Consider the following 22,756-nt stretch of genomic DNA (forward strand, 5'->3'; position numbering starts at 1 on the left):
AAAGGCACACAGAGCGACACTTTTTAACCCCATCCCTGCCACAGAGGTCAAGAAATACTCCGGCCCCCCCTCCCCCCCAGAAAAAAACGTGTTGGGTTTGCAGCAAGCATGGGAGGAGGGATACCCGGTTTTCTTGCCCCATGTGTCCATCCCAATCAGGCCTCTGTAGTTAACCCTGTTTTGAGACCTACCACACAGCTTTACATTATTACTTTTATCTAAGATTTAGGGAACGCCAAAAAAGGATGTGGGTAATTCATTTTGGGGAGTCAATTTTTTTTTTCTGCACAAGTGTGCAATGGGGCCTGGAATTTATTCAGTTGTGCCCTGAAAACCAAAGAGTGTTCCCTCCATTTTTGAAAAAAAAAAAAAGACTAAAAAAAGTGCACTACAATGGCAATAGCAAAAATGTAGTAACTCAGTCATGGGGCCCTCAGGAGCTTGAGCGGTATCAGGCCACAAGTTCTCACTCCTTGGAATGGCACAAAGAGGAAGCTGGAAGACCGACAATTCCCAACCAGCAGGTCTTCTGCTAAAGAGGCAAATTGCCTGCAGTTACAACTCTTCCCAAGCCCAGCGAGTACAACTGGTCCAGATACCTAGCAGGTTACATCTCTGTAGACACAGGCAACAAACTTGGCCGTTGACATTGTACAAACAGTTTATCTATGGCAGTGGTGGTGAACCTGTGGCACGCGTGCCAGAGGCAGCATGCAGAGCCCTCTCTACTGGCACGTGCCGCCATCAGCCACTCACCACATTAGTGAATACTGGCAAGGGCTGCGGCTCCCCTGCTGGTATTCACTCACTGCGCTGCTAGCAGCGCTGATCTCAGCGCACACTGTAACGTCAGTGTGCAGCCGGGATCCTCCTACTCCCTCCCTTGACGTCTCCACTTAGGTTCCGCGAGAGCAGAGGAAGGAGGCTTCCGGCAGCACACTGACGTCAGTGTGCACCTGGGATCATCGCTTCTAGCAGCGTGCCACGCAGGGGAGAAGCGGCGCTTCCACGAGGTAGAGTAGTTGAGTATATGGGTCTCAGAGGGGCACTGTCACTGCTGGGGGGCGCTGTAGGGGGGCACAATAACTGGGGGCCGCTGTGGGATGCCACTATTATACTGGGGGCCGCTGTGGGATGTCATTATTATACTGGGGGCCGCTGTGGGATGTCATTATTATACTGGGGGCCGCTGTGGGATGTCATTATTATACTGGGGGCCGCTGTGGGATGTCATTATTATACTGGGGGCCGCTGTGGGATGTCATTATTATACTGGGGGCCGCTGTGGGATGTCATTATTATACTGGGGGCCGCTGTGGGATGTCATTATTATACTGGGGGCCGCTGTGGGATGTCATTATTATACTGGGGGCCGCTGTGGGATGTCATTATTATACTGGGGGCCGCTGTGGGATGTCATTATTATACTGGGGGCCGCTGTGGGATGTCATTATTATACTGGGGGCCGCTGTGGGATGTCATTATTATACTGGGGGCCGCTGTGGGATGTCATTATTATACTGAGGGCCGCTGTGGGATGTCACTATTTTACTGGGGGCCGCTGTGGGATGTCACTATTTTACAGGGGGCCGCTGTGCGATGTCACTATTTTACAGGGGGCCGCTGTGCGATGTCACTATTTTACAGGGGGCCGCTGTGGGATGTCATTATTACTTCAGGGGCCGATCAGGGGGGTGTCACTATTATCGCTGGGGTATGTTTACATGTGGCGAAAATGGGCAGGGCTGTCTCAAAATAGACAGTGTAGATTTTGACTGCTTTTTCTCTGCGAAAACACGGGACCCTGCGTATTTGTGCAAGTATGAGTGGAGCGTTTTTGCAGAATGAATGATGCTTTTTCGCGCTCGCATTGGCGGATTTTGTTCTTTTTGCCATGTGCGTTTCCACTCGGCAAAAAAGTATGCAACGATTAAAATGGCTAATTAGTTTGAGCTCCAGATGTGTTCTTTTTCCTGCACAATTCCGCAGTGTTTCATGTATCTATCAGATATTGTGCGCACCCCCATTGACTGCTGAGAGATATTTTGGTGCGCAAATGTGCAGGAAAATAGAGCATGGTGGGGGGGGGGGGGGTTGCGCAACTGAAATGCACTGAAAAAATACATATATGTGAACAGATCCAATTAAATCAATGGGTTTTATTCTCTGCGTATTAGCTGCGCAAATACGCCCATGTGACACCGGCCAAACGCATCATTAAGGCCCAATACACTCAGGCAGGTTTTTGCTGCGGGATCCACAGCAGGCGTCTGGCCGCAGATTCCGTGGCAATGTCCATACACAGCATGCAATGTAAAATGATTTTTCCTCGCACACAAGCGGAAATCACTTGCGATTTCCACTCACGGAGGAAGAATCGCAGCATGCTTTATTTTCATGCGGGACTTGCACGGACGGTTTCCATTGCAGTCAATGGAAGCCATCCGACCCACATCGCTGTCATCGCTGGTGCGGCATTCTCTGCACCGCAGGAGGAAGAATATGGAGATGTACGCAGGGTCACTGGCCAGCACAGGGGCTGCAGGATTCGACCCGACCGTGCGCAGAAGGCCTGTTTCCCATTAATTGGAAACATGAATATTAACCCTTTCCAACCCACTGTCTGACGTCTTCCTGCATTCTGATTGAAGCTTGTACATCTCCACTGTCAGAAGATGTCCGACAGAGTATTCTTACCATCTATTGCCAGCCACTCCGCTGATGGAGCCTCTCTGGTGCACACACAGTGGCTTTAACCAGCAGATGCCACCGTTGTACAACAGCAAAAAGAGAAAGCCTTTTAGGAAACCCTGAATCCAAAATTGGATTGGAAAGGGTAAATTAAGGACGTGTCACCCGGGAGATGTGCCCTCTGTTCTGGAAGGGTCCTGGAAATTCTAAAGTATAAAAAAAAAACTGTCAGGGATTAACTTTTTTTAAAACGAGGACTGTTATGTAATAACAATAAGTGCGTTGTGTTGTATTTGGTATAAAGAATGCCGGGTTACAGAGTAGACTGATGGCCGCGGGCTCCTTTATATCATGTCATCTTTTATTATATCTACTTTTAGTAAAAATATAATTAGTGTTGATTTTAGAATCCATGCTTTTAAAGAGATTATCCAGATTTTAAAAAATAGTCCATCAATCTCTGACCGGTGACCCCCGACTATCATGTGACTGAAGGGCGAGATCTGCAGCCTCTCCAATGTTCACACTGAGTACTGCGGAGTATTTGGAGCAGCGCCCGAGTACTGCGGAGTATTTGGAGCAGCGCCCGAGTACTGCGGAGTATTTGGAGCAGCGCCCGAGTACTGCGGAGTATTTGGAGCAGCGCCCGAGTACTGCGGAGTATTTGGAGCAGCGCCCGAGTACTGCGGAGTATTTGGAGCAGCGCCCGAGTACTGCGGAGTATTTGGAGCAGCGCCCGAGTACTGCGGAGTATTTGGAGCAGCGCCCGAGTACTGCGGAGTATTTGGAGCAGCGCCCGAGTACTGCGGAGTATTTGGAGCAGCGCCCGAGTACTGCGGAGTATTTGGAGCAGCGCCCGAGTACTGCGGAGTATTTGGAGCAGCGCCCGAGTACTGCATTGTGGTTCCACCTGACTAGTGGCACTGCGCTCGCTTGAGTCCGCCAGGTGCCCAGTGAATGAAGGGCCGAGAGCACGTATTTCCGCTACGTATCAACATACCCTTAAGTGGTTACCGAGCTTTAAAAACCTGATGTCCAATCTTTAGGATCGACCATCATCATCTAATCGCCAGGAGTCCGGGACCCTTGCTGATCATGAGGGGGCTACAATGCTTGGGCGCACTGCGGCCTCTTCGGTGTTGCGAATACGATGGCTGTTCTTACTCAGAAACCCGTGTTATTTGTTGCGATCATTCTGGGTACTGCAGCGTTATCCCATTAGGTTAATGGCAGAGCTGCAATACCAAGCCGGGCCACTGCGCTATGGACGGAGCTGTGACACTCCCGGACGTCCGTAGCAGCACGTCATCATCTGACGACCTCCCGGTGCCCAGTCTGCGGTGGGTGACTTATCCTGAGGTCAGCATTAGTTTCGCTCACTTCACTTTCGCATTGGAATTCCACATTTTGCCTATTGACAGGGCAAATTCTGTGTGCGAATCTGCGCCAATAAAAACACAGCAAAAACCTATTTTGATGCGTTTTTTTTTAAAGTGGAGTTCGCGTGGAAAAGTACGCAGTTTGACGTAGCAGAAAATCACGCGGATTGTCCTCAATGTGACATCAAAACCGTAAAAAGTGTGACAATATACACGCCATTGGTGCGAGTTTGGATGCGTTTTCTTTTTTTTAACGTTTTTGCACGATTTTCTGCTTTGTACCCTAAAAGCCCAATTCTTCGTCACAGCCAATCACAGCCCAGTTTAAATTCTTAATCAAATACAAGCTGCTATGTTGTGTGAATGGTTGCTAGGGGCAACAAGGAGTTTTTCTTTCCCTCCCCGCCCCTCTGCCGGCACGCTGGCCCTTTAAGGGACACAATTATGCGGAAATTTCTATGGTTGCGAAATCGTCCTATCGGAACACGCCGCGTGACGTCACCGAGACCCAGAATTCAGCGGGGAGGGCTGATCACGTGAGCGAAACCCAGCAGCCGCCTCTATCCACTGACGTACGCGCTGCAAGATCACCGCACCGCAGGAGAGCCGCAGGGGGATCTGGAAGCTTCTCAGAACGTCAGCCGCTCCTTCACGACGTCGTCTGTTTGTAAACACCCCTGTCCTACGCTGAGCCTTGAGATGTCCCAGCGACTCGCGTGTAGTAGCCGGCTCGGCGCCGGTCCAGGCTCCTCGGCAGGTGGGGGAACGGCCGCTCTAGTTCTCCCTCTGCCCTCTACGGACGGGCTCCGTGTACGGACGGCTCACCCGGGGGAACTGAAGCGGGAGCTCCCCTTAGCTGAGCCGGCGGGGAAGAAGAGGACGGCGCGGCCCGGCATCATGAGCGCGCTGCCCTACTACTGCAGCGGGGAGGTTGTCAGAGGCTTCGGCCGCGGGTCTAAGGAGCTGGGCATCCCGACAGGTGAGACGAGTGCCGGCGTGAGCTTGCGTAACCCTCCGCGTCACTGCTGCCGCGGGGTGTGCGGGCGCCCCCAGGCGGTGGGCTGGGTGTATTACAGGCGCAGTTTTGGTTATACGGTAGACCAATCCCCAATGGACTCTTATTGTGGCGCACTGGAGAAGTGGCGGCGTGCTCGTGGTTTACTGCGTATCCCATGCGCCAAAGTAGTGTGAGGACTGGCGGCACGCAGCAAGTCTGCTGGTGGTTGTGTTCTTGCGCACTTGCTGTGTGCTCGCGCACCGCCATACAGGTGTGAATGAGCCGTACGCCTGACCCTTCACCATCCCTTGGGGGTCATTCACATGAGCGTTAATAGGCAGCGTGTTACGAAGTGAATGGAGTGCGTGTTTTTGGCGCGGTGTCCACCTTGGTGCGCATTGAAATCACTGGGTGTGCGGAAAAACGTGGGAAACCCGTGTAGTTCTGCACAACATCAATGGGGTTTTGAGGGGTTAATTTTCTCTTTCTGCACCCGATTCCGCTGCGTATTTGTGTACACTGTATCACGTTTGGTCCGTGGATTCGCTGCGTCTTCACAGACTGGAGAACACATATGGCCGTCTGATGTAATTCGCCATCTCTTGGTGTCCTTCCTTCCGCAGCCAACTTCCCGGAGCACGTGGTGGAGCGCCTGCCCGCCGACCTCACCACCGGCATCTACTACGGCTGGGGCTGCATCGGGAGCGGCGACATTCACAAGATGGTGATGAGTATCGGCTGGAACCCCTTCTACAAGAACACCAAGAAGTCTGTGGTAAGACGCTGCTGCGGAACAGTAGGGGGCGCTACTACTGCTCAGCTATGGGGGAGCCTGCAGCATCTGCTACAACCACTAGGGACAGTATGGTGCGCCACTACTGCTCAGCTATAGGGAACTCCCCTGCTTCTACTACAGCCGCTGGAGGAGGGGGCCCTGCTGCTAATACCAACGGGGACACTAGGGGGTGCCACTACTGCTCAGCTATAGGGATCCCTGCTGCTTCTACTACCATCGCTGGAGAAGTTATACTGCTTCTTCCGCCACTGGGCACAGGAGGGGTTATACCGCTTCTTCTACTACGGGGCACAGGAGGGGTTATACCGCTTCTTCTACCACGGGGCACAGGAGGGGTTATACCGCTTCTTCTACCACGGGGCACAGGAGGGGTTATACCGCTGCTTCTACCACGGGGCACAGGAGGGGGTTATACCGCTGCTTCCACCACGGGGCACAGGAGGGGGTTATACCGCTGCTTCCACCACGGGGCACAGGAGGAGGTTATACCGCTGCTTCCGCCACTGGGCACAGGAGGGGGTTATACCGCTGCTTCCGCCACTGGGCACAGGAGGGGGTTATACCGCTGCTTCCGCCACTGGGCACAGGAGGGGGTTATACCGCTGCTTCCGCCACTGGGCACAGGAGGGGGTTATACCGCTGCTTCCGCCACTGGGCACAGGAGGGGGTTATACCGCTGCTTCTGCCACTGGGCACAGGAGGGGTTATACCGCTGCTTCTACCACGGGGCACAGGAGGGGGTTATACCGCTGCTTCTACCACGGGGCACAGGAGGGGGTTATACCGCTGCTTCTACCACGGGGCGCAGGAGGGGGTTATACCGCTGCTTCTACCACGGGGCACAGGAGGGGGTTATACCGCTGCTTCTACCACGGGGCACAGGAGGGGGTTATACCGCTGCTTCTGCCACGGGGCACAGGAGGGGGTTTGCGCCGCTGCTTCCGCCACTGGGCACAGGAGGGGGTTTGCGCCGCTGCTTCCGCCACTGGGCACAGGAGGGGGTTTGCGCCGCTGCTTCCGCCACTGGGCACAGGAGGGGGTTTGCGCCGCTGCTTCCGCCACTGGGCACAGGAGGGGGTTTGCGCCGCTGCTTCCGCCACTGGGCACAGGAGGGGGTTTGCGCCGCTGCTTCCGCCACTGGGCACAGGAGGGGGTTATGCGCCGCTGCTTCCGCCACTGGGCACAGGAGGGGGTTATGCGCCGCTGCTTCCGCCACTGGGCACAGGAGGGGGTTATGCGCCGCTGCTTCCGCCACTGGGCACAGGAGGGGGTTATGCGCCGCTGCTTCCGCCACTGGGCACAGGAGGGGGTTATGCGCCGCTGCTTCCGCCACGGGGCACAGGAGGGGGTTATGCGCCGCTGCTTCCGCCACGGGGCACAGGAGGGGGTTATGCGCCGCTGCTTCCGCCACGGGGCACAGGAGGGGGTTATGCGCCGCTGCTTCCGCCACGGGGCACAGGAGGGGGTTATGCGCCGCTGCTTCCGCCACGGGGCACAGGAGGGGGTTATGCGCCGCTGCTTCCGCCACGGGGCACAGGAGGGGGTTATGCGCCGCTGCTTCCGCCACGGGGCACAGGAGGGGGTTATGCGCCGCTGCTTCCGCCACGGGGCACAGGAGGGGGTTATGCGCCGCTGCTTCCGCCACGGGGCACAGGAGGGGGTTATGCGCCGCTGCTTCCGCCACGGGGCACAGGAGGGGGTTATGCGCCGCTGCTTCCGCCACGGGGCACAGGAGGGGGTTATGCGCCGCTGCTTCCGCCACGGGGCACAGGAGGGGGTTATGCGCCGCTGCTTCCGCCACGGGGCACAGGAGGGGGTTATGCGCCGCTGCTTCCGCCACGGGGCACAGGAGGGGGTTATGCGCCGCTGCTTCCGCCACGGGGCACAGGAGGGGGTTATGCGCCGCTGCTTCCGCCACGGGGCACAGGAGGGGGTTATGCGCCGCTGCTTCCGCCACGGGGCACAGGAGGGGGTTATGCGCCGCTGCTTCCGCCACGGGGCACAGGAGGGGGTTATGCGCCGCTGCTTCCGCCACGGGGCACAGGAGGGGGTTATGCGCCGCTGCTTCCGCCACGGGGCACAGGAGGGGGTTATGCGCCGCTGCTTCCGCCACGGGGCACAGGAGGGGGTTATGCGCCGCTGCTTCCGCCACGGGGCACAGGAGGGGGTTATGCGCCGCTGCTTCCGCCACGGGGCACAGGAGGGGGTTATGCCGCTGCTACTACCTAGGGAAGGGTGTCTATAGCTGCTGACAGGGAAGATATAGTTTTGCACTGTGTATTCCGACCTATTTTTCTCTCCCTCAGGAAACCCACATTATTCATCAGTTTGAGAACGACTTCTACGGTGAGACACTCAGCATCGTCATTGTGGGCTACATTAGACCGGAGAAGAGCTTTGACTCCTTAGGTAAGTGTCCGGCGGTCGCATCATATTCGGGGCGGCTTCCTCATGTTTCTGTATGAGCTCCTTATTTTACTTGGGCTGCAGGAGAAAACAAAAAAAGTAGTTCTATCACTGAGGCTGTTGGCGTCGGGCCGGTATAACGCCTGTGCTGGAGCCTACAGACGGAGATCCATCACAGGTCTGGCTCAGAAGACCCGAAGAAAAAGTCCTGCATGCAATGAGCCGATCGTGGTATTCTGATGGTAACATTCTAAGCAGCAGCCATTGTGGTGGAGCCTGACGGGCCCTATAGATCAGCGGGGTCCGACTGGTGCCACCCATATTCAGAATGCAACCCACTAGGTGCCGCGGTTTTAGCTTCGGCTTATAACAGAAATCACAATGAACGGAGCCTGGTGCTCTGTGGAGGGATGCGGGATGTAAAAGGAATCCTCTGATATCAGAAGAGACTGCGGGAGATATGTGGGGACCGGGAGATATGTGGGGACCGTGATGAGAAGCGGCATAGAATGATTAGTAAAAACAAAGACTTGTATGTGTTAATTTCATCTAACGAGTTTGCAGCTAAGTGTGGGCAGTTCTGTAGCTGTGAGGACACAGAGACGCGGCTGTGGTGATACAGGGTAAACTATAAGTGAATGTGGAAGATATTCCTGCTGCCTAGTGGGTAGAGATGTACCCAGGACGGCACGCAGTGGGATCCATGCCGGATCTTGCCTGCAGGGGCTCCACCTCTGAGCTGGCAGTTGGCTTCTGCACAGCAAATATTCAGTTTGGGCTTCTTCTCCATCCGACTGAGAATATTGCATATCTTACACTTCTGATTGGCACTAATGGCTTGTACTACAGACAAGGGAATGTCTCAGCAGCTGCAAGTAATGAAGGCGTTCCTGCGTGGAACTAATCACACATGGTCAGATGCTATCACATGGTCAGGCGCAGTCCGAGCCGCTGATCATAAGGGAGAGCAGCGTCCACTGTCATCAGTTCACGGCACAACTGTATCTTTACAGCACGTTATCACATAGTGTTGGTCACGGACACCGCATGACCCATGAGGATTGGGTGTGACTGATAGTTTAAAAATCTCCAAGAATTGCCAGGAATGGCAAAAATATACTAATTACAGACACAATAATTACAAATGGAAATTAAAAAATAGGAGAGCGCCTCAAGGAACCGGATACAGAATAATAAAGTGGTAAAAAAAATACAAAGGGACTTACTGGGTGGAGACACCTGGGCCCTGATGAATGGGGACCAGCTGGCAGACCTGTAGTCCCAGTTCACGTAATCCAGTGCTCTATGCCAATCAGGGCATCCAGTGGGAGAGCTGCAGGGGAACCAAGAAAACTCCAAAGGAGTCAATAGGGCACATTCACAATATTTATAAAGGTTCACAGAAAATGTGCTGTATCATAAATTAATATAACTTTTAATTTGTGTGTGTGTAATATATATATATACACACACACACTTGCACCCTATCTGATCAGATCTTATTTTTATCCTGTCCCTGTTTATTGGACAAGCCCCCACCCACCTTCCCTTCCGTGTGTGTGTGTTTCTGTTTTTTTTTCTTTTCCTTTAATATAACAGTAGGGTTGGGTTCCTGTGTGGGGTCGCCCTTTTCATGGCAGTTACTCCCCTTTTCCATCTATAGACTAGTGTTTGGGACGGTATAGGATGACTGGTAGTTTCTCAGAAACTGTACTACAGTATGCATCTAGTTTGTGCCTTTTAGGTATGTAAACGGCAAATGCTGTGAATATCTTGCTGTAGTTTTGTTACTGTGTCCTTTAGTGGCCATGTGCACAAGATCCCAGTATAGGATCCTATTTTCACCCCTCACATGCTGCTTTAAAGGACTACTAAATAAGAAAAGGGTGATTATACCTACCCGATAATCGGGTTTCCAGGATTCTCCACGACAGCGCCACCTGAGATCGCCTCCTCCTGATAGGACAGGAACACACTGTGAGGTTAAAGTCTCCCCCCCCCTTCTCCACCTTCCTCAATGTATTATAACGAACTGCCAGGGTAGGAGCTAACTTAAAAATTTTTTTACCTATCTGGTATTTTTTTTAAATTTCTTTACCGTATATACCTATTAAATTTTCGGGACGGAATGTACGGGTGCTGTCGTGGAGACTCCTGGAAACCCGATTATCAGGTAGGTATAATCGCCCTTTTCCCAAGTTGTCTCCACGACAGCACCACCTGAGACGTACCAACTAAAGTTATTCTAGGGTGGGATTGCTGCCGAGAGGACTTTACGACCAAAGGTCATGTCCTCGTCTAGCTGCACTTTTACCCTGTAATGTCTCACAAAAGTGTGCGGCTTCTTCCACACTGCGGCCTTGCATATCTGTTCCACGGATGTCGAGCTATGCTCAGCCCATGAAGTCGCTACCGCCCTCGTGGAGTGGGCTTTAAGAGCCGCGGGGGCCTCCTTCCCCAGGGTCCTATATGATTCGTTAATGGCCAGGCGGATCCACCTAGCTATAGAGCTTTTAGCCGCCTTTTTTCCCCTTGTTAGGGCCTGAGAACTGAACGAACAGGTTGTCGTCCTGCCTCCAGGGACCAGTGGCATCGATGTACTTCAGGACCGCTCTCCTGACATCTAAGCAATTTAGGGCTCTCTCTCGTTTTTTGGGTTATTAAAGAACGAGGGGATTACTATGTTCTGGGCCCTATGGAATGGGGACACTACCTTAGGCAAGAAGGTCGGGTCTGTTTTAAAGACTAGTTTGGTGGTGTCAGTTATCTTAAGGAGCGGGTGGCGGATGAATAGGGCTTGTAGCTCGCTGCCCCGTCTGGCTGTGGAAATGGCCACTAGGAAAACTGTCTTAATTGTGAGCATTCTTATTGAGAGCCCCTCAATTGGTTTGAAGGGTTCCGCTGACATAGCCCCCAAGACCCAATTTAGGTTCCAGTCTGGACATATGTTTGTAGGTTTAGGTCGCAACCTACCTGCCGCTGTCAAGAATCTACTGATCCACTTGTCTCCTGCTAGCTTAGTGTGGATTAGGGCGCTAAGGGCTGCCGTCTGGACTCTTAGGGTGCTTGGGGAGAGGCCCTCCTGCAGGAAATCCAGGATTAATGGGATGTCTGCACCGCTGCTCGAGGAGTCCTTCCCCCTGTCTCCAAGAGATAAACCTCTTCCAGATTTTTTGGTAGATGCGGTTGGTTGTCTCCTTCCTACTTGCCATTAGAGTCTTGACTACCTTGTCCGAGAACCCCCTGTTCCTCAGTGTGGATTCTTCAGTATCCAGGCTGTTAAGTGGAGTCTGCTTATATCGGGGTAGTTCAGAGGCCCCTGTGTTAGTAGATTCGCGTGAGCAGGAAGGGTGACTGGGTCCTGGATGCTCAGGTTTCTTAGAAGGCTGAACCAGCTCCTCCTTGGCCAAAAGGGAGCCACCAGGATCACGGTGCATGCCTGCGACCTGAAGTGCTGCAACACTCTTGGTATTAATGGAATTGGGGGAAAGGCGTACACCAGATCTCCTCCCCAATCCTGGCTTAGGGCGTCCCCCGCTGTTGGCCGGTCCTCCGGTCTGAGGGAGAAGAAATTCTCTACCTTGGTGTTTTGTCTGGATGCGAACAGGTCCAGCTGTGGGAGACCCCACCTGTCCATCATGATTCGGAATGCCTCCTGGGATAGAGACCATTCCCCTGGGTCTATCCGCCTCCGGCTGAGGAAGTCTGCCCTCTGATTCAGGGATCCCTTCAAGTGTATTGCTGATAGTGAGAGGAGGCGGCCCTCCGCCCAGCAAAAGATTCTTTGTGCGATGCTTTGTAGGGCTGGCGACCTCGTGCCCCCCTGATGTCGAATATGGGCGACTGCCGTGGTATTGTCTGATAGCACTCTTATGTGCTGGTTTCTTACTGAGTCCCCCAGATGCTGGAGGGCCTTCCAGATCGCATGTAGCTCTCTGTAGTTTAAGGACTGGTATTTCATCCCCCGTGGCCATGGACCTTGTAGGAGCTTGTCTCCGACGTGCGCCCCCCACCCCCCAGGAGCTTGCATCTGTCGTGACTTGCATGGCCGGATTCAGTATCCAGTGGACCCCCCTTCGGAGATTTCCTGGGGATGTCTACCAGCGCAGGGATATTTTTACTGAGTTCCTTATCTGCATTCTCCTTCCTAGTGAGGATTGCTTGCCGTCCCAGGCTGAGAGAACCGCTGATTGCAGAGATCTGGTATGCGCCTGAGCCCATGCTACCCCCAGGATGCATGATGTCAGGCTTCCCAGGAGAGACATAGCCTCCCGGATTGAGTATGACCGTCTCTGAAGAAAGGATTCCACTAGCTGTCGGATCCTCTGCACTTCTGCTTCGGGGAGGAAGGAGCATTGACCTTCTGAATCGAGCATTATGCCCAAAAACACCTTCTCCCTGCTGGGGTCTAGGCTAGACTTCTCCCAATTCACTATCCATCCTAAAAATTGAAGCAGATTGAGCACCGTTGCCAGGTTTTCTACTAGAAGCTCTCTGGACTCGGCTATAATTAGGATGTCGTCCAGATAGGGGACTATCAGAATCGATCTCTGCCTCAAGTAGGCTGCTACCTCCGCCATGATTTTTGTGAAAATGCGAGGTGTCGAGGAGATTCCAAAGGGCAGGCATCTGAACTGGAGATGTCTCGTCCTTTTGCCCATCTCTAGTGCGAACCTTAGGTACCTTTGCGAGTCCCTGTGGATTGGCACGTGAAAGTAGGCATCCCTCAGGTCGATAGATGCCATGTAGGCTCCCTTGGGTATTAACCTCACTGCTGTAGAGATCGACTCCATTCTGAACTTCCGGTACTTGACAAAGGCGTTCAGGGGTTTTAGATTTATTATCATGCGTGATCCTCCACCTGCCTTCTTTATTAGGAAGAGTCTGGAGTAATGCCCCCAGGTCTCTTCTCTCTGAGGCACGAAGGACACTGCATTTAGGCGTAGTAGGTCTTGAACCGCTTGCTGGAGCAGGTGCAGTTGTTGCGCTGGACCTCTGGTAGTAACGTATCTTCTCCTGGGGAGGGACACCAGTTCGATTCGGTATCCCTGCTGTAGGATCTCCCTGATCCATGGGCCCCTGCAAATTGAGGCCCATCGATCAGCGAAGCTCCGCAGCCTCGCCCCCACTGGGATGGCGTCAGGGCTTTTGTTTGGCTGGATCCCCCTGATGAGGGTTAAAGAGGAAATTCCTCCCTTGGGGTAACTCTAGTGGCCTGTCTTGCCCTTGCCCCTGTACGGTTCCGGCTGTTGTGCTGGGGCCCGGAAGAAGGTCTTCCCCCTTCTGCTGTTTCTCCTCCGAGAAGCCCTTCCTTTTGTCGGATGCCTTCTCGAGAATCCTGTCCAGATCCGGACCAAAGAGGAACTGGCCATGAAAAGGGAGCAAACATAATTTGTTTTTCGACGCCAAGTCACCTGACCATGACTTTAGCCACAGGACTCTTCTAGGGTCTGCCAGAAAACTTGTGGCCATTTTTAGTATAGGGAGGGAATCTATGATTTGTTCCCTCGGCGTCTTATTTGAAATATGCAGCTCCAGCTGCTCTAGCCTTACCCCAGGGTTCTAGCGACACACGTGGCTGCGACCCCTGGTCTGAGTGTACTGGCGGCTGCCTCCCAGGATCTTCTCAGCAGGCCCTCCGCCTTCCGATCCATTGGATCCCTCAGCTGTGTGGCATCTTCAAAGGGCATGGTTGTCCTCTTAGCAACCTTAGCCACTGGGACGTCCACTCTGGGTATTTCCTCCCAACTTGCGCATACCTCCTCCTGAAACGGGTAGTGTCTCTTAACCCCTCTAGAGGAGAAGGATCCCGCGTCGGGTTTTTTTTCCACTCTTTTTGTATCAACTTTGAGATGTTGCTGTGGACCGGGAAGGTATGCTTCCGTCTCTCCCCAAATCCCCCAAAGACTTCGTCTTGTATGGTGCGAGGTTCTTCCATCTTAAGCGTGGCTCTAACCGATTTGATGAGCTCCGCTAGGTCTTTCCTGTGGAAGAGGTACTTCTTGTAGTCCTCTTCTTCCGAGGACTCCTCAAGCACCGGCTCTTCTGGTTCTGACCCTGAACTCTCTTCTGAGTCTGAGTGCTCCTCTGGGCTATACGCCCTTTTCCGGCGTCTCGCCCTGGATGCCCCGTTGGTGGCGTTTTTTGGAGTTGTCAGGGCTGACTGTACTTCCTCTCAGACTAGCTTCCTGACGTCCTCGAGGAATCCCCCCGATTCCTCCTTGACTAGCCTGGCTATGCATGTTTTGCATAACGACTTGACATACGTAGCCGGCAGTCTTGCGCCGCATTCTGCGCATTTTTTCGCTTTGGTTCTGGGAGGGGCATCTCTTTTATCCCCCTGGCAGATAAACAAAAAATTTTTGCGGATAAGGATGCAACATTCGCAATAATATACAAGAATATGCATGACCTTGTCTGCCCCACTGGCTACTTACAGTTCCCGCTGCGGCTGAACATTCCGCAACCTCTGGTGCTGGAGCACTCATGTTTTACTGCTGGTGCTGCAGACACTCTTGGTGCAGTAGGCCAAACACTCACCGAATAGCCTCTAGCTGATCTGCGCCATCTTCTCTCAGGTTCCTGTTTTATTTTTTGGATTTGGCGCTTTTAAGATTAAGCCCCGCCCCCTCCACACGCCGGCTGCGATGACGTCATCACGCTGGTCACATGGCGCGGTTCCCCGCCCCCCCCCCCCCCCCCCTCCAACACACATTAAGGGAATCCAGGAAGCGCCGGGCTTGGTCCTAAGCCGGCGCCGGAGGAGAGCTGGAGCCCCGCTTTGAACCCCCCCCCCTCCCGCGGCCCGGGGGAACCACCCCATGTGGTGTCCCGGGAGCCGCTCTGCAGGAAGGGAGGGCAGGCTGACCCACTGCCCTCCGATCCGCCGGTAAGATTCTTCAGGCTGGCGTCTCCACCTGCCCCTCTCGGTGATCCTGCCTCCTGGCAGGACAGGAAAACACTGAGGAAGGAGGGGAGAGGCGATCTCAGGTGGTGCTGTCGTGGAGACGACTTGGGAAAATAAGTTTTCATTGGTGCTCCGTACACTTCTTGTATGTTTGCTTCTCTGATTATTGATGTGGATGCGTGTAATTCTATTACTGCAGATTCACTTGCCTCTCCGCAGTAATTCTGTCTTTCTCCAAAACCTTTTAATAGTAAAGGTCTTTGGCTTTATATCAGCTTTTAGTGACCTTTTTAGTATATTGTCAAATATCTTATTAACCACTAAGCCTGGGTTCACACGGGGCGGAATCCCGTCAGAAATCTCGCGGTTTGGCCGCAGCAAAAACCGCGAGATAACCGCTGCGGAAGAAGCCGCGGCGGCTTTGAAGCGGCCCGGCCGCTCGCTCGTTCGCTGCGGCCGGCGCTCCCATAGAGGAGAGTGCGGCCGCAGCGGAATGAAAAAAAGAATGGACACGCTGCATCTTCTGAAACCGCAGCTGCGGCCGCCGCAGCCGCGGTACCAGCCGGACTTACCGCAGCGGATTGGCAGTCCCGTGTGGACGAGATTTCTGAGAAATCTCGTCCACATGGCTTGCTAATCCCGAGATTAGCGGCCGTGGGCGGATTTGCCGTGGCGAAATTCTGCGCGGCAAATCCGCCCAGTGTGAACCCAGCCTTATAGACGTGTGTGTGTGTGTGTGTGTGTGTGTGTGTGTGTGTGTGTGTGTGTATATATATATTTAGATTAGCGGAGAATATATAAAATGTGTCCATTTTCTTTGTTTAACGGATGGTGACTAACCCGTCCTTTTTTATCCGCCTGCAGATTCCCTGATTACTGCAATTCACAATGACATTGAGGAAGCCAAGAAGCAGCTGGACCTACCGGAGCGAAGGAAACTCAAGGAGCGATACTTCAACAATGCACATAAGATTATGAACGGTCATTGACGGTGATTTGAGGTCACAAGATGGAACATTGTACGTTGGTGTCTTAGCGCTAACCCCGTGGACATCAGACCATCTGTTATATTTAAAGTACCCCTTTCTCCTGGCCTGGATGTGTGACTAGGGTCATCGGTGCCCTATAAACATTTGTCTAGGCTTGTCAGGATGACTCTAAATACACTTTTACACTCAAATACTCTACTGCTTACAGGTTATCTGTGCTGCGTTGTCCTCCTCAGCGGGCCGCACTGTAGATCACCAGAATGGTTAAAGGGGTTGTCGGAGTTAAAGTTTTATTTTCTAATGTCCCATTTAGACTGGACGACCGTTGTTGAAACGACTGGGCGTTACATCTAAGGTCATTGGCGCTAAAGGACAGCGTTTAGACGGGCAGAGAACACCGCTGGATCGCAGCCTTCTCTCTCAACGCTTCACCCTCTATGTGAAGTGCTGAGCGGGCAGCGTTTACACGCAGTGAGAAGCCCGCGATCCAGCGACTTTATCAAATTTTTTTTATTGCTGACCGAAAGTCAGTGATATTGAGAAGTGAACGACTAGTTAAATATTTTTGCATTTACACGGGACGACTATCGCTCAATTTAGTTAATTTGAATGAATCTTGAGTAATAATCGTCCCGTGTAAAGGGCCCTTTAAATCTATCTTCGCCAGGCCTAATAACCCTCCCAGATCATTCATGGTCCCTGTGATGCGCTGCAGAATAAGTTGGCGCTATACAAATATAGATTCTTATAATATGTACTAATTACAGGCTGCGGACAGCCTATGCATGGCACGTCACAGGCAGCTGCAGCCAATCACGGTTGAGCGATCAAGTGCTGGGAACAGGGAGCGATATTGGCTATTTTATTATCATGGGGAAGATAACATAGTATGCAAGGCCGAAAAGAGACGTGTCCATCCCCTTCACCCCGTTCCCACCATCCCTAAGTGTTTTTTTTTTTTTTTCCCCTTTTAAATCTAGTATCACTGACAACCCCCCTCAAAGCATCATCCACAACTTGGATATTTTTATGATATCTTCTCATAATATGCCATAAAGGTCTTATACATGTGGGTCCCACCTCTAGAACCACGCCTGACCTCTCCAATAGGGCTGTATGTGGTAGTCGGGAGTTAAAACGGTCAAGCAGGCTGTCTTGTGCTTTTTCCTTAACTTCCATATTAGTAAATGGTAGTTACAGAATTGGCATAGCTCAGCGGGCTGCACAGTGTCCATCACTTCCATCCTCCTACATGAGTTATGAAACGGTGTAGCACAAGCGGTTTCCCTGCTCCCAGTTATCCTGGCCACGATGTGCAGCAAAGTGATCTCATCGCGCTCATGATGGGCCAAGATGGGAATATCCCTTTAAGTTCCAAAGTCCAGAAAGTCTGCGAAGAAGGCAGCAGTAGATTCCCCTTATGTTGCCTGCATGTCGCTGTCATTCTCATGGCTGCACTATGGCTGTAACGTGTGGCGCGGTCCCTGTGCTAGTTGTCCTTTATTTGTAGCTGCGTACAGGAATACATTGCAGCATGTTGCTGCCAGGGATGAAGGATGTAATATATTTGACTAAGTCCAGCCGCCTGTTGTACAGAAGTAGATTTTATTTATTTTTATTATTCTTAAACCATTATTGGCATATTTATGCTCTGCTGTTGTCTGATGATCCCGAACCATTCCCTGAGCAAGAGAAGGTCAGGCCGCGGTGAGAGGCGCTAGGTCCGGCTCTGATCCTCTTGCTGCTAAACCTGTTTTCAGATGTAATGTCTCTGTATTGTATGGATCTCATGGCGGCGTCCCATGAAAAATATAGTTAAATGCAGCCCATAAGTTATAAATATGTTTGTGTTTACACTTAGGCGCAATGTCCACGGGCGGATTTAATTTGCGGAAACCCTTATGAAAGATCCACAATTCAAGCCACCCATAGGGAAGCATGGGCGTCCGCACCTGAAATAAAGCATGCGGATTCGACTTGCGGATCTGTTGGTCCGGAAAACAAATCGCAGCATGCACCATTTCAGTGCTGTAAGGACAGCTTACATTGAGGCCAATGGAAGCCGCCCAATCTGCAGCCCGTTCGCAATTGCATTGTGGATTCCGCTGGAAAGCAGGAGTTAACAAAAAAACTGCACGGCAGCAAAAGGGAATACCCGGACAGGTATGTGCATTCACCAGCCGCCGGTAGGGTCGGATTCTGCTGCGGGCTCCTGCATACTGAATCCGATCCGCCTGTGGATGTGAGGTCTTGCACATTTCTGTCCCCAAATATTCCAAAAAGTAATATTAGAATAGCTCCACCTGCTGTTGTTCTGTGTCCATTGCAGTAATTACACCAAGATGGTCACACCTACTCGGTCTTACTTTTCTGCAGTAATTCTGTATCTTCTAATCACTTGCTCTGCATCTCTTCTGACATCCAAGAAGACGCAGCCACTTCAGAAGCGGCCGCTCACCATACTGAGGGTCCATACACATACCCAGTAGAGCAGAGTCCAAGCAGGTGTGACCATCTTAGAACAATTACTGCGGTGGACACAGAATAGAAACAGCAGGTGGCGCTATTCCTTGACTAACACCAGAATATCTGGGGATCTAAACAATTTTTTTTTTTTTAATGAACGTACAAAAAAAAGTCTATAACTATGGGCTGCACTTAAATATTTTTGTGGGATGATCTCTTTAAATGAAGTGCGGTTAACTGATCAAGAATGCTACGTCACTAATGTGTCTGCCCACCGTGCAGCTGTAGCTCAGGCAATCCTTAGCACAGAGACTAAATGGCTGGTATGCATATGAACGGTCTTGCTACAGAAACCTATACATGGTTCAGATGGCTTCAGTATGTTGTTGGCCTTCTACATATCACTCCTTGAGGAGATGCTAATTGTTTTAGTCGTCTTGTGTGAGCAGTGAAGAATGTGTCCTTGAGTTTGTCTAGGCCGCTAGGAGACGATGCCGGTGCCTGTTTTGGCTGAAACTTTACAAGTCAGTCTAGTTTTTGCCAAACTCATCATGTTTGTGTCTGTTTACTGCCGGATTCACTGGCCGCTCCACAGTAATTCTGTCTGTCTTTCTCCAACACCTATTATGAATAGTGAAGGTCTTTGGCTTTATATCGGCTTTTAGTGACCTTTTTTTAATAATTGTTAAATATCATCTTCACCCAAAGACAGGTATGTATTTAGGTGCCTTGCATTACCCTGTTGTGCCGTACTGGGTCACCACCAGCTAAGGAAGCATGTACAGTAAACCTGCCTTTGTATAGAAGACTCGCCTGGTCTCTTATGTGAGGGGACGGGCCTGCTTTTCAGTTGGACTATTTGTTCTTAGTCGTGTCATCACATTCAACCTGGTTCCAAGTGTTCCAGACAAGAACTTGATGTGATTGTCCTCGGCCAATGAGGCCTGACGAAGAATCCTAATTAGATTTGAAAGCTTGCTGGAACAGGGTTTCTCTTTGTTATGCCCCCTTCTAGGCGAGCCGATTCTCGTTTCAACGAGTGAGCGACGTCACCACTAATTCATTCGCACTTGTGTGGCCTGTTTAGGCAGGCTGGTCATCGTTAATAATCGCTTGCTGCTTACATTCCTGTGTGTTTAATCGCAACGATCAGAGAATGAGCCAACAATGATTTTATGCTGGTTAAAACTTAACGACGAATGAAAAGTGAAAAATTCTCATTCGTCTTTTTGTTGTAGGCTTATGTTTAAACCAAACGATTAGCGTTCACTTTCGCTCATTTGAACGATAATCGTTACGTGGAAACGCACCTTAACTTAAGTTATCATATCTACAAGGTTACTTGGTTTCTTATATATTTTTAATTTTTTTTTTTACAAAAACTAATGCAGAGCCGTTACCACCACTGAGTATGAAGAGCATCGTATCTTACTAAAATAATCGCGCATTTCCCCGAACATCTTGATTGGGACGCGCTTATCCTCTCTCAGAAGTTCCTCCAGCTCTCTTAAATTGTGTAATAGAGCGCTGATGGGGCTGTTACTTCCCCCACTCTGTCCAAGATGGGGAGAGCTCTTGCCTATGGCTGATTGAGGACATCCTTGATTTGGACCCGCTTCTGTTTAGGCCTCATGTCCATGGGGAAAATCAGACCCGCTACGGATTCTCCATGGAGAATCCGTAGCGGGTCCCTCCTGCCCCGCGGACATGAGCGCTGAAAATAGGAATTTAAAAGAATTAACTTACCCGCAGCGGACCGGGAAGGTCTTCTCTTACTCACGGCCAGATCTTCTTCTTTTTTGGCCGGCAGATGAACTCGTCACGCCGGCGGCACGTCGCCGACGTGCCGCGCGCATGCGCCGGGCACATCCGCCGAGCCGAAGCAAGAAAGATCCGGCCGTGAGGAAGAGAAGACCTTCCCGGTCCGCTGTGGGTGAGTTAATTCTTTTAAATTCCTATTTTAGGTCTCCCGCAGATCCGGACGGCTTCCATAGGCTTCAATAGAAGTCCGTGGGACACCCGCACGAAAATGGAGCATGGTCCAGATTTTTTCATGCTCCATTTAAAAAAAAAAAAAATCACTTTTATTGACCATCCGCGGGTATTTATCTACCCGCAGGTGGTCAATGCATCCCTATGGGGTGCGGATCCGCGTGCGGGAGAAGAGTTAAAATCCGCTGCGGATTTTAATTCTTCTTTTGCCCGTGGACATGAGCCCTTAAAGGGGCTTTCCAGTTTTAGAACACCTTATACGTTATCTGTGTCAGATTGGCACGGTTTGATGCCCACTTGAGGATAGATCATCAGTATTACTGGAGAACCCCTCTAATTCAGAATGCTAATCTAGGGCATCTGAAGAGGGTTGCCTAAGAAATTACTTTTTAATGGCAGATTTTTAAGTCTCCTGGACCGAAGTTCTTGTATCGCACTACATTTAGCTCATTGGAAATGGATTTGCATGCAGAAAATGCTGTACACCTATAATACTTGCCTGGTGAAGCACCACGTCTCTGACCTTGCACTTCCAGGGACTGCAGTGTGGCAAGGGTGGGCACGGCCTGGTGAATATTGCATGCGTGTACGTGCCCTCTCGGTGAATGAAAAATTGCTAATATCTACTACTAATGCATGAGCGGCCTCTAAGGTGGCTTGAGGCTACCAGTCTCCCTGCCCGCGGGAGCTTCCATCTGAACTTACTGCAATGTATGTTGGGGCTGAACACTCACTCCCTGACATCTTATGGAATGGGAGTGTTGCTTCTTCTGCAGGTAGGTTCTGGTAGGTAGAATAGTCACTTTCCTGGACAGTATATCACCTATCCTCTGACTAAGGCCAGTGTCACATCTAAGTTGGAACCTCGGTTGCAACCCAAGTAAGAGGTTCGCCACAGAACTGTCTCTGTCAAAAGCTGGCTAGCTGAGTGGAAACCTAACGGATCCCATTATATCCCAATAGGGTCAGTTTGGTTCCATCCTGAGGTGGAGCCGTTTGTCCGCAGGGATTCCCCCTTTTCTGCTTCCCGAATGGAGAGGGAAAGTGGGACCCCTGAGTGCAGATGTGAAACCACCCTGATTGTTTCCATGGGTCTTGCTCCTTGACATGGGTAGGTACTGTGAAGAGCTGGTACTATATGGTTAAAAGCAAGTCTGGTCACTGTCGACGGATCACCTTGTGTTACATGCATGTTTATGCATATGAGATTGAAACTGCACATGATATTCACTTCTGTGGGACCATACTGGTGTTTTTTGTGTTTTAATTTTTTTTTTTTTTTTTTACTTCGTTTCATCTGTTAGACGGAGTTCATAGAATGAACCCCAGAGCAGGGGAGTAGATAAAGCTTCCATCCCTTCTTCCTTCTCTGCGATCTGTTCTGGCTTTAAGGGCTGACTCGCAAGCGTGTGTGCATGTACAGTACGCAGAGAATAAAGCCCATTGATTTTCAATGGGTTCCTTCTAGTTACTCGTTTTTGCGTGCGAAAAAGAACGCAGCATGCTTTTATTTTTGTGTATTTGCACACCAAAGTCCCCATAGAGATCGATGGCTGCTCCCAATACTCGCACGATTGCAAAGTATGCTGCGCAATTTTGTGGGAAAAAACACATTTGGACCTAATTAGGCTAAATAGTGTAGTCCCGCACCCATGTGCAATGCCCCAGCCAGCGCCAAAAGTTCAGTGAAATGTGCAATAACGTGTTGATCACAGTGCAAATACACTGTATTTTGCACATGCACCCATGTGGGTCCACACTAATTAAAAGAGAACCCAGGGTTGAACTCGCTCTTAATATATCTGAGCACAAGCCTTCCATGTTGTCAATTATGAATAGTAATTTAAACTGTAAGAATAATCTATAATGGGCAAAATGAATGTAAATTGTATTAAATGTATATTTTTACTGAAATCTGAAGTGCATTGTTCATCCTTTTGTATTTGCTGCTTAGTGTTTAAGATTTCGTCTCTCTTAGTACTGTATTATCAGAGACCCCAAGCTTCAGCACTGGACACCGCTGACCATCTGGATGACCTACTGTGTACTTTGTTTGCGCCTTCGAATTTGCCTCCTCCGTAAGGGGGTGAATGCTGCACAGAAATGCACAATAAACCCCGCACCAAAGGGTCT

General features: G+C 51.1%; 1 protein-coding gene across 1 annotated transcript; it reads left to right on the forward strand.

Moving 5' to 3' along the window:
• The first annotated feature begins 4,614 nt into the window (after nt 1-4,614).
• Nucleotides 4,615-22,543, forward strand: RFK (riboflavin kinase). The gene is made up of 4 exons (XM_066604153.1): nt 4,615-5,049; nt 5,691-5,842; nt 8,170-8,272; nt 16,041-22,543. Exons 1-4 carry the CDS (start codon nt 4,770-4,772, stop codon nt 16,163-16,165), a joined length of 660 nt encoding a protein of 219 aa, XP_066460250.1. The 5' UTR covers nt 4,615-4,769; the 3' UTR covers nt 16,166-22,543.
• The last annotated feature ends 213 nt before the right edge of the window (nt 22,544-22,756 follow it).

Source organism: Eleutherodactylus coqui, chromosome 5 (genome assembly GCF_035609145.1).
Source record: "Eleutherodactylus coqui strain aEleCoq1 chromosome 5, aEleCoq1.hap1, whole genome shotgun sequence".
NCBI lineage: Eukaryota > Metazoa > Chordata > Amphibia > Anura > Eleutherodactylidae > Eleutherodactylus > Eleutherodactylus coqui.

Coding starts and splice junctions, on each gene's coding strand:
- RFK (XM_066604153.1), top strand. CDS start 4,770: ATGTCCCAGCGACTCGCGTGTAGTAGCCGGCTCGGCGCCGGTCCAGGC. Junction 5,050..5,690: donor GGAGCTGGGCATCCCGACAG/GTGAGACGAGTG, acceptor TTCCTTCCGCAG/CCAACTTCCCGGAGCACGTG. Junction 5,843..8,169: donor AGAACACCAAGAAGTCTGTG/GTAAGACGCTGC, acceptor TCTCTCCCTCAG/GAAACCCACATTATTCATCA.